Source organism: Lycium barbarum, chromosome 5 (genome assembly GCF_019175385.1).
Source record: "Lycium barbarum isolate Lr01 chromosome 5, ASM1917538v2, whole genome shotgun sequence".
NCBI lineage: Eukaryota > Viridiplantae > Streptophyta > Magnoliopsida > Solanales > Solanaceae > Lycium > Lycium barbarum.
This window is the reverse complement of record NC_083341.1, coordinates 128,389,678-128,402,007: the sequence shown is the minus strand read 5'-3', so window position 1 is coordinate 128,402,007 and position 12,330 is coordinate 128,389,678. Positions and strand designations below refer to the sequence as shown.

Genomic DNA, 12,330 nt, shown 5'->3' with positions numbered 1-12,330 from the left:
GAGGACGCGGGAAGAGCCTGCTGTGTCAAATTCGGGCGCCGATGCTGATGGGGCGGTCCCCGATTCCGACCTGGGGGCTACCGAGCCCTTAGGCAAACTTGAAAAGACGAGAGGTTAGCAGAAACCAGAGGGCGAAACGAGTAAAAGAAGAATACGGTAGGATAAAAATAGGGGGTTACCGTGATTTTGGGCAATCCATTGGCCACGGGACAAGTGGGCCCATGTCCGGTCTTCATAGGGATGCTGAGAGAGAAGCACTGTGACCCAGTCGTTCAAATCCCGGATGACCGGAGGAACGTACCCATTGGCTAGCAAAAGTAAAGAATTTCAAGAAATAATCAAAAATTTGACAAAGCAATGCCAAAGCAATTGTTCGAGGCTTGAAACCTACGTTTGTCATTCCATTTCTCCGGGAAAGGCATGTGCCCAGCCGGAATTATGTCCTCGGTCTTCACCCGGACAAATCGCTCCAACTATCCCCGGTCTCTGTCTTCGTCCATTTTCGCAAAGAAAGGATTCCGGCTGCGCTTGGCCAGTTTCATTACGCCACCTCGAAACAGCCTGGGGGTGTATAGGCGTATCAGGTGGGCTAGTGTGAACTCCTTCTCGGCATTGTTGGCCAATGACCGGAAACACGCTACGACCCTCCAAACATTTGGGCCAATCTGGGCCAGCGTAACGCCGTAGATGCGGCACATGTCGAGAATGACCGGATCCACCGGAGGGTTCAGTCTGAGAGTGAAGGGGTATGTGTAAATGTACAAAAACCCTTCACGGTGGTCGGTAACGGATTCATCAGGTCCGGGAGCGAAGACCCGAACAGGACGGGTGTTCCACCCGCAATCGGCTCGGACTGTGTCAAGCTTCTCCTCGGTGATGGACGAGGGATACCGCCTCACGTCGTATCCCCTGTCTGAAACGGAGGAAGGCTTTTCGACCTCAAGGTCTTTGTTGAAATTAAACTTGGCCGGTATGATATCCGATGCTGTGGGCTCGAATTTAACCGGGGACGCAGGCTCGACTCCCGAGGACGATATCAATGGGGCATCATGGGAAGTCGATTCGGACATCCTGAAAATGTGAAAGAGAGAAGGCCGAAGAGAGGGATTTAAGAAGAACGAAGGAGCTGATGGTTCGATAAAAGGCAAAATTGAAACAGCAACGCTCGAACAAAGGATACTCGACAGTAGCAGTGATGAAGTTGACTCCTGTGCACACGATATGAAGCAACAGATCAATAGGGAGACCAGATTTGAAGTTGGTTGTGTGTTGATCAAGAAGAAAGAAGAACACAAAATTGAAGTAGGGTTAAAGAGGAGGCAAAAACGTGAAAATGGCAAAATGAAGGGGTAGAAGGCCTTATATAGGCATGTTAGGGGAGGAACGGCTCCTGAGGACGACCAATCAGATGGCGCCACGTGCCCCATCATTAATTTGAAGCGACTCGAAATGACGTGAAAAAGGCGGTTGACAGAAGCGGACCACCAGTGTTGAGACACGTGGCAGGTAAAGGGCATGCGTTACGCGCTCGTTCCCGCCAAAATACGAAGGAGAGGTCGGGATGAGAGAGCCACCGATTTAGGAACTTATCCACTCCCCGTTACTCCGATAGATCGGGGATCCGGGGAGCGTCGGGGCTATCTGTATACGGTGAAAACCGGATATGAGCCAGAACAGTGATAAGGTAAATTGGTGATGGAAAAGGAGCGAGAACATACCGGATGCTGTTCAGTCCTAACCGGGGAGGGCATTTGTACCGGAGCTAAACGAGTCTGTCTTCTCCGTCATCGAAACGGCCAAGTCTGCTGATTCGAGCATCTGTGGCCGTTGCTCCGAATAGCCGTTTGACCGGGTGGCCGTTGCTCCGAATAGCCGTTTGACCGAATGGCCGTTGGACCGGGTGGCCGTTGGTCCGCGTAACCGTCGCATGCGGATCCCGCACCAGTGGCGTGCTGTCATAGTCAACTACCTACCATGCGTGTGTCAGACGGCGCCGTCAGTCTAATCCCACCAAATCCGTGCAGGGCTGTCATTGTCATGATTATTTTATTAGTCTTCATTTGTGTGAGATCCAGAGGGGGGCACTATAAATAGGGCATGTCCTCCTTCCTTATGGAGGTTGGTTCCTACATTCTCCCCAAGAACACTTGTAATAGAATAGCTCATATATATAATCTTTCCTTCAATTTCTGATCCGGCCACGACTGTTTTGTTCACGTTTTTAGCGTATTTAATCCATCAAGCATTCTACGCTGTTCACAAGCATTTGTGTTCGTAAACAAACCGCCATCATTAGCCGTTTCATTAAAGAACTCTTGCATATATATTTTCTCTATCTCATATATATATATATATATTAAGATCCAAGCACATATCCTATACCCGCTTATAAATTCAATTGATTATCCGATTTCAGGGTAAACAACACTCATTCATGCAAAGTTGATCTTAATTTTCAAAGATGGAGTAACATAGTTCTCTACGCCAATGACATTATGACAGGCAGTGACGAATCTAGAGCATAACTTACGGGTTCAGGAGAATCAGTAATTTTTGTTAAAATTATGTGTAAATATTAAGAAGTTTATTCAAATATCTATAAATATTTGACTGGGTACCTAATTAGTATTGTATATTAATTACCCTCCGTCCATTTTTACTTTTCATGTATTGACTTGACACGCTCCTTCAGAAGCCATGAATAGAATAACAATTTTACTATATCACCGCTAATTATTACTAAGTCATCTAATGGTTGAAATCAATAAAACATGCTTTAAAAGTTGTGCACCACTAACAAATTCTCGAAGTTTCCAATTCAATAATTAATAATAAGGGAAAAATAGGTATGAAATCGTCAATTATCCCTTGATTTTCTAAACCAGACAAGTAAAAGTAGACATCTATTTTTAATATGCATGACAAGTAAATATGGACGGGGGAGTAATTAACTTGATGTCTATGTACCAACAAGGGTTGTAGTGGATTTAAGTGGTAAGTACTCCTTTATTCTTAATCAGAAATCTCGGGTTTAAGCCTTGATATGGAGTCACCTTTGTTAGTTAATGCTTTATCCCATAATCTGAGACTCTTCGGCGCGAATTCCGAGTCGGGCCACTACTGCACATCGGGTGGGAATATAAGAATCTTTGAACTTTTAATCTTAAATCTGCCTCTCATGACAGGTCCAAAGCTCTTTAAACTTTTTTTCATTATTATTTGAAAGTTGCACAAGTGCTAAATTTTAGGATTTTAACTTATTATTGTCCTGGCCACGGTTCATATGACTCTTGTGGAATATCATCTAAAAAAGCAGCTTAATTTCGTGTGGTTAAGCTAACTTTCTTTTGTGAGCATGGACAAAAGATGCCATGATTGCTTTTATTATGAGACATTTTATGGTGCAAAACGAAAAAATATATATGGAGTTATTATAGACTGTGATAGGAAACCAAAAGCAATGGGGCAATTGTAAATTGGCAGTATATTCAATATATTCTACGGTGGGAAAGCCTCTGGTCGGTATAGGAAACGCCCTATGGCGATTTTTTTTAACCATTTGATTTCTGGTGGTTCGATTAATTGTGTTATGTAAAATTCATTTAAGAAAAAAGCGCTCACTATCAGAATTATTTCTACACTCCAAAACTCAAACTAGAAATATCTAGTTGATCTATTGGCAAATGTAAGCTTTAAAGGTTCTAAATTCTAGGATAATACATCAAGTGTTAATAATCGAGTTTTGAATTTACTTTTATACATATTTAACAAAATAATTAATATAAATATAGAGTTTGAACTAAACCTACTAAATTCAGTTCAACCGTGTGATAATCTTCTAGCTTCCCCTGCCTATTGATTAGTTAAGTGATATTTTCACTCCCAAAGTTTAACTGGGAAAGTGATACGTCCATCAGCAAACCAGCACTATAAGTTCTCTTTATTACATCCAAATCAAACAGCTAGTAAGAATACGAAATGAAATTGGCAGTAATTAGAGGCAACCAACTAGAGTAAAATGTAACTTATTAAGTGCTTTCGCTGTCTCAAATTATTTGTCATGGTTATTAAAAAAGTTGTCTCAAATTATTTGTTGTTTTAGGAGTTCAAGGCGCAAATAATTATTTTTTTCCATTTCATTCTTAATAGAATTTTGTCATTAATAGAGATGATTAGTAGAATTTTATCATTAATGGAGATGACACATAAATATAGTAAACATTTAATGATGAGAGATTATAACTTAGTCATAAATAAAGGCAAAGTTAGTCAAATTAACCCTCGTAATTAATATTATTCTAAGGGACGTGTAAAAAAAAAACGACAAATAATTTGAGACAGAGGGAGTATCTAAAGAAAAAGAAGGACTTACTTTCTTTTTCTTTAAATAAATCAATAATACTCCGTCCGTCTCATTTTAAGTGTCTTACTTTCCTTTTTGGTCTATTCCGAAAAGAGTACCTCTTTTTATATTTAGTAAGTTGACATCTCAAACATCCTATATGACAAATTTAGAACCACAAGATCCAAAGTACCTTTTAGTACATTACGTACATCTTTAAATTAGGATCAGAAGATTCAAAAGTCTTTCTTTATTTCTTAAATCCCGTGGCTAGTCAAACTAAGACATTTAAATTGGGACGAAGGGAGTAATAAATACTCCTAATATTATTGGTGGAAGTCAAATTATTTTAAACCAATGCAAGAACTTCCTCTCTCCGCCTATCCATATATTTAGCAACTGATCAATTTCACCCAATCCGTGCATGCATTTCTGATTTCCCTACTCTCTTCGTGGACCAATTTTTTTTTCCCTACTCTCATCTATTTATATTCATCTCTCTTTCTACTTTCACACTAATCAATTAATTTCATATTCCTTCAAGAACTCTTTACCTATCAAACTACTAGCTAGTATTCCTTTTTGTTACTTATCCACTTCCCATTTTTTAAAATCACCTCAAAGAAAAACATAAATTTGAATTTGAACTTCTTTTTTTGTTATGGCATTGATCAAGATTCTATCGGTTCCTTTCCTTTTTGTTCTCCTTCTTCTTTTCCCTCTCTCATATTCATCATCTTCATCTCACAAACATGGTACTAGCAAAAAAAGCCACCGACAACATTCATCACTTCCTAATATTATTCAAAAACAGTCATCACTTTCCACTTCTTTTGACTTCAAATTCTCAGGTTCAGCAGGGCCATTATTGAACCAAGAAACCTCTGATCATAGAAGTGGTAAATGGATTCTTCTTCAAAAATCCATTGGTGTCTCTGCCATGCACATGCAACTTCTCCATAATAACAAGGTTGTCATCTTCGACCGCACGGATTTTGGTTCTTCTAACCTTTCCCTTCCTCAAGGCAAATGCAGGTACGATCGAATTGTCTGATCATCTCATCTCTAATTTGAAAATTCAATAGGATTTTTGGAAATACAAATTATTTGAAAACCAATGCTTGTTTTGCAATCGTGTTAAGTATTTCAACTTCAAATATTGGTCTAAAGCATTTCAAGTGAATTAACACTTTTTGTCAACTTCCAAATACGCTTTCACAGCTAGAGACGGATTCAAATTTTATGTTTATGAGTTCAACAACTCTATTTGTTTACTGGGTTTGAGATACATTATACACATATTAACTAAATTTCTTAAGATAAATATATAAGATTTGAGCTAAAATTATTAAATTTTACCAAACCCCATAACTTATAATATGGGATTCCTTTCATGTTCAGCTTACTATTTTTTTAACGTCAATCAAATATTGTCTAAACGGGGAACTGTTAGAAATAACACACTTTAATTTATTTAATTATATTTTCAACAGGTACAATGACGAAGCCCTCAAAGTAGATTGTACCGCTCATTCTATCCTTTACAATGTTGCCACCAATACATACCGTCCTCTCATGGTACACACGGACGTTTGGTGTTCATCTGGTGCCGTTAACTCTAACGGCACCCTCATACAAACGGGTGGATACCATGATGGTGAACGTAAAATACGTTTATTTTCGCCGTGTAGTGAAGATGAAGAAATTTGTGATTGGACGGAACTTTCACAGAATCTTACCGTTAAAAGATGGTATTCTACGGATCATATACTTCCAGATGGACGTATTATAATTGTTGGTGGAAGAAGTGCTTTTAGTTATGAGTTTTTTCCACAAAATACAAACAATAATGGTACTTTTTATCTTCCATTCTTGAAGGAAACAACTGATCCAGAAGAAAACAATCTTTATCCATTTTTGTACGTTTTACCCGATGGAAATCTTTACATTTTCGCTAATCAACGCTCCATAGTGTTGGATTACGTGAAAAATATAATTATTAGGGAGTTTCCCAGAATTCCAGGTGAAAAAAGGAATTATCCGTCGACTGGATCATCGGTATTGTTACCGCTGAAATTAGTCGGCGGTGATAAGTCACCAGTGGTAGAGGTGATGGTATGTGGTGGTGCTAGCAGTGGCACGTTTTCACAAGTGGGGCAGGGTGTATTTATGCCTGCTTCGAGGACATGTGGGCGAATTAAGATAACGGATCCGGAGCCTGTATGGGTCATGGAGGATATGCCAATGGGTCGGGTCATGCCCGATATGTTGTTATTGCCTACAGGTAACGACTGAGTTAATAAATAAGTGGGTCATTGATTAAGTCTAAGTTTTAAGTTCTTTGTCAGTTTTCTTATAATTTGTCTGAGTACTTTATAAAACTTTTTTTCTTATATGTTTGTTATTGCCTATAGGAGATGTAATTATATTGAATGGAGCATCAAAAGGGACAGCCGGGTGGGAAAGTGCAATTGACCCGGTATTGAACCCGGTTCTTTACAAGCCAAATGAACCCGACCCGAGTGAGAGATTCAGTGTGCTCAAGCCTACCAGCATTCCAAGAATGTACCACTCAGCAGCGACGTTATTGCCAGATGGCAGGATATTAGTGGGTGGAAGTAATCCACATGTAAGGTACAACTTCACAGGCGTAAAGTACCCCACAGAGTTAAGCTTAGAAGCATTTATACCACCATATTTGAGTCCACAACACTCTCATCTTCGCCCATCAATCTTGACCGTTAAAGGACCCATATCGTACGGTCAGGAATTCTCCATCACATTTACTCTCGGGTTTTCTCAGCCTACAAAGGACCTCATGGTAACCATGATTGCGCCCTCATTTACCACACACTCTTTCGCTATGAATCAACGGTTGTTAATATTGGACATTGTGAAAGTTCAACAACTGTCAGGGTTCGCGCAAAGGATTACAGTGTGTGCGCCTCCATCGCGTAATATTGCACCTCCGAGTTATTACATGGTGTTTGTGGTTCACAAAGGCGTTCCTGGACATTCAGCTTGGGTAAAAATGAAGTAATTTTGATAACCACATTTTTTTGGCGTTGGCTTTGGCACAACAACTCAGTGTAATCTTATAAGTGTGATCTGTACGCAGACCTTACCCCTATCTTTGTGGGGGTAAATAAACCGTTTCCAATAGACGTAATGGAATTGGCATCGTGTGGAATTTAATAGGTGCATTACTATTTCACCTATAGGTAGCTGGAATACGAAATTTGGTACAGTTGATAAAATGTCACCATTTTTTCCCAAAGTGGGAAAAAAGGATTGGCGTAGCTTGTAGTCGGTTATATTTTTGTTTAGAGGATTTTTCCTTCTTTTGGTATAGTTGCCTAGCTTTCACTATAGAGGCCTAGGTGAGTTATTGTTTTGAATACAAACAATAAGAGGGGCAGGGAAGAAGATTCCTCCTTTTTTACATGTAAAACTATGTTTCGAGCATGTAAAGTTTTTAATACTATTGCTTTGATTATGTGCACAAATTCTTGTCAAAAGGGGTAATGTAAAGAGAGAAATATGGAAATTTATCATATATGAACACAACATTCGACTCGAACTATATATAAAGTATATATCTACTGTCAAAGAACTTTTTTTAATTACTAAAAAAAGTTATGCAATCATGCAATAATGCTTAGCTATCGTTTAATCAAAACTACTCCATCTGTTCTAATTTATGTGACGATGTTTGACTGGACACGAAATTTAACAAAGAAAGAATAACTTTTAAAATTTATAATATAAAATGACCAGAAACAATTGTGTGGCCGTAAATCGTTTCCTCAAGATAAAATCAAATATTTAAAATTAATTTGAAATAAACTAAAAAGAAAAGCATATCACATAGATAAAGACGAAAATAATAATTTTGTATCACTGAGAAAAGAAAAGGAATATTACCACCTATATACAACTCATATATATAATTTTGAGATTGAAACTTAACAGGCTGGTGGAATTAATGAGAAGTTGTAAAGCAAGTGGGGAAGGGACCCTTAGATTAAAAACACAATCGAGGGAGTCCCCCATCTTTGTTTTATTGGACAGTACAATTTGTCACAGGGCAACTGCCCTATATTGGACCATTAATATACCTTTGTGATTTAGTGGGGTTCAAAAGTGATGAACAAAGAAAGAAGAGTCCCTACTCTTAACTCAATCCCCACAAGCAGCTTCCCAATATTTTCTTCCTTCTTAATTGATGTGATGGGCATAAAAATTATTCATTTGGCCATAAAAATTATTCTTTTTTTTTTGAAATAATTTTTTATTTGATTTGGAATCAATGTTTGGCTATGAAAAATTTAAATTTAAATTGAAGTTGTATTTCAAATATGAAAAACAGATTGATATGTTTACTTTTGAAGTTGTATTTAAGTATACTCTAGCATGAACATTATTCCAAATATTCTTTGCAAAAAATATAATCAAACACAGCTTCATCTTCAACTCCGTAAATTTCAAATAAAATGAAAAATATTTGAAATCTATGACCAAACGCCTATTATTTTTTTTCAAATTGAATTTTTTATTTAAAAATAAATCGTATAGCTATAAATTATCTAATTGAAAGTATGTATGAAGTTTAGAGTTAAATAATATCTAAATAAAAAAGTATATACTTTATTATTAGAATGGCAAAAAATGTACTCTCGCCGTTTCAATTTCTGTGATATAGTTTTACTAAGTACGAAGTTTAAAAGAGAGGAAGAAGTTCTAAATTAAATTATTTCTAAACATCAAAATGTATCATTCTTATTAAGGCAGGCTAAAAAGAAAAATGTATATCACATAAATTGAAACAACACACAAATTCAAATGAAGAGGAAGTACATAAAGCAAAAAAGCAATGGAGATGCGGGGTATCGATCCCCGTACCTCTCGCATGCTAAGCGAGCGCTCTACCATCTGAGCTACATCCCCTGTATGCTTAGGAGTTCTAGAATGTCCTAGAAGGTATCTGGCTTTTTATTTTTGCCAACATATCTAATTTTTTTTTTGGCTACAAGATATCTATTTTTTTTTTCTTCAAGATATCTAATTTTATCTTTTTTGTTACAAGATATCTAATGCACCTGAAGACTGTTGGACAGCGAGTAAGGGCCGTAGGGCACTTTTCTTCTAAGGAAAAATTACTTGGTGTAGCTTCTTCGAAGAGGTAATTATTGATAATAACTATCTTCTGCAACAATTACATTTTGTAGCTAGATTCTCATTTCGTATCTACATGATACATCAAGCGATCGTGGCTGGAGTGGTTATTGGGTGTGGGCTCTGCCCCTGCACGCAGGTTTGAAACCAGCCGACTACATTATTTTTCATAGCTTCTTCTCCTTGTATTTTGAGTGTATTTCGTCATATGTATTTGACTTCTTGTATCTCATTCAAATACAGTGAATACATTCAACTTCACGGTAGCTTAATATGAAAAAGATAGTTATAGATGATTAATTGCTCCTAAAAGGTAGTTATTTATGTAAGTTGCCGTTCTTTTAACGACTAAAAATGATGGTTAATTTTTTATAATATTATTCCCAACTCAATAAGATTTGAAGTCATTATATATTGTTAGAAAGTTGACTATGATCTCCTTTTACATAAATGATTAGAAAATCAACTGCGTAATCATTATACGAATCAAAATACATGTAGTCCTCCTAAATATCGAAAAGCATAGAAGCAAAATGAGTTGCCTGTGTTCTAGGAAAAAGCATATGCTTTGATAGTTAAATAGTGTATTCTATGTTAAGAGTCTCTTACGTAACATAGAGCCCATTTAGATAGTTGATTAAAAGTTAATAAGTATATATGCAGCGAGCTTCCCATACATAAATTTATATGGCAATTAAAAATACATACAATACACGAATTTAAATGGTGGAACAGTTAATGATTTTGAAAATTTATAAATATTGACAAACAAAAGTGACCAAAGTATATCATTTCAAGTAATTGAAAATTAAATTTGCTTAATCAAATATCATAAGTACGAAAATTCAAATTTACAAATAATTGATAGACTATAAATGCTATTAGCCCAATTAAGCACAAGGAGTTTCCTAAAAAACAAATAAAGATAGAACAAGAATCTTTAGATCTCCTAATTTGACTCAATCTCGGAAAACCTATCTAGTCCTTCAAACTATTTATTTCCATAAACAACTCTTTTCCTAAACCCAATATAATAAGGAAACCAACACCAATAAAAAAGAGAAAAAGGAATTTATATATAATTGAATCCAAATCTATTTAGGAAATCAGAAAAACACTTATAAAAAGAGAGCCTTTGTCTCTCAAAAGTAATATCCCAAAGTTTTTTGTTGCTGATCTCTGAGAACAAAAACATAAGTTTTCTATATTCATCTCTTTTTTTCTTGTCAGTTACTCGGAGAAATGGCTGGAATTGTGGTGATTTTCGACTTCGACAAGACGATCATCGACGTGGACAGTGATAATTGGGTAGTAGATGAGTTAGGAGGCACTGATTTATTCAATCAACTTCTCCCCAGTATGCCATGGAACGCTCTCATGGATAGAATGATGAAGGAGTTTCATGCAGGTGGAAAAACAATTGAAGACATTGAAGAGGTCCTTAAACGGGCACCTATAATTTCCAGGATTGTCCCATGCATTAAATCAGCTTATGCATTAGGGTGTGATTTGAGAATAATAAGCGATGCAAATATATTCTTCATTGAAACAATCTTGAAACATCTGGGAATAAGAGATTGCTTCTCTGAAATCAACACGAATCCATGCTACGTCGATGAGGAAGATAGGCTTGAAATCTTCCCTTACGATGATTTTCATGGCTGCAAGAATGTTTTGTGCCCTCCCAATATGTGCAAGGGTATGATAATAGAAAGAATGCAAGCTTCCATAGGCAATAGAAGAATGATCTATCTTGGTGATGGAAATGGCGATTTCTGCCCTAGTTTGAAGCTCAGAGAAGGAGATTTCGTCATGCCAAGAAAAGATTTCCCCGCATGGAATTTGATAAACGAAAACAGGACGTTGGTAAAAGCATCGGTCCACAAGTGGACGGATGGGGAAGAGCTTGAGTACATTCTGCTACAATTGATTGACGCAATCATCATGGAAGAAAGTCAATTGTTATCAATGAAGAATTTGATTGGAAACGACAATTGCTACAATTGCAAAGCAAGTTATAGTCTCAACGTCACACCTTTGAACAAGCCTATTGACATATACTATGAGTGGATCGATGAATGTCAACGTGCCAATAAGAGACCCGTTGTCGAATAAATTTAGATGACAACTTATGTAATGTATTTTGATAGGCGGTCATGTTATAACATATGATTTTGTATATGGAACCATTCTTGTTATTTCTTGTAGTGTTAGCTCTTTTTCAATCATATATAGTAGCTTGATTTACGATATGTTGGCTGAAAAATTTCATCTTATAGTTGCTTTGTGATATGTAGACATATTATGTAAGTGCTTAGGAAGCTATATGTCGAGAAGTCATGCAAAAACTTAGAAAAATCACAATTTATCTGAAGTATAATTAACTAGGATTAGGTTAATGACAGACAAAATTCGATGACCAACTTAATTAATTTGGATTCTAGTACAGTGATACCGAATTTGTCACAATATTGAAAGTGAAAACTTACAGTTCCTTTATCTGTGGTTTCATCCATTGTTCTACGGAGAAGTTCAAGGATCAAACTCCTTCCTTCAATAAAAATATAAAACGAGTTTTATATCTTGCATTTCCTTCAAAAGAAGAAGAAAATTATATATTAAAAAACACAACTTCAACTACAATTTTCCCATAAGATTAAATCATAATAGTATATTCATCCTACATTAATCAGTTGATCTACTTACATGATCTATTTTTAAAGAGTATATGTCTAATTTCTCACTATTGCATAATGCTCTACATACATTTCCCAAAAGTACGTGTTTTAGGTGATTAGTCAACAATTTCCTGT

At 36.6% G+C, this 12,330-nt stretch overlaps 2 protein-coding genes and 1 non-coding gene across 3 annotated transcripts; 2 read left to right on the top strand and 1 right to left on the bottom strand.

The window, feature by feature from the left end:
• The first annotated feature begins 4,774 nt into the window (after window positions 1–4,774).
• LOC132641512 (aldehyde oxidase GLOX-like) lies at window positions 4,775–7,848 on the top strand. Its single transcript, XM_060358537.1, has 3 exons — window positions 4,775–5,377; window positions 5,836–6,626; window positions 6,757–7,848. The coding sequence occupies exons 1-3, from the start codon at window positions 5,004–5,006 to the stop codon at window positions 7,380–7,382; spliced, it is 1,791 nt and encodes a 596-aa protein (XP_060214520.1). The 5' UTR covers window positions 4,775–5,003; the 3' UTR covers window positions 7,383–7,848.
• A 1,368-nt stretch (window positions 7,849–9,216) lies between these two features.
• TRNAA-AGC (transfer RNA alanine (anticodon AGC)) lies at window positions 9,217–9,289 on the bottom strand. The gene has a single exon. It is a non-coding gene; the product is annotated as a tRNA-Ala (tRNA).
• A 1,470-nt stretch (window positions 9,290–10,759) lies between these two features.
• Window positions 10,760–11,632, top strand: LOC132639782 (inorganic pyrophosphatase 2-like). Its single transcript, XM_060356205.1, has one exon. The coding sequence runs from the start codon at window positions 10,760–10,762 to the stop codon at window positions 11,630–11,632; it is 873 nt and encodes a 290-aa protein (XP_060212188.1).
• Window positions 11,633–12,330: the final 698 nt, after the last annotated feature.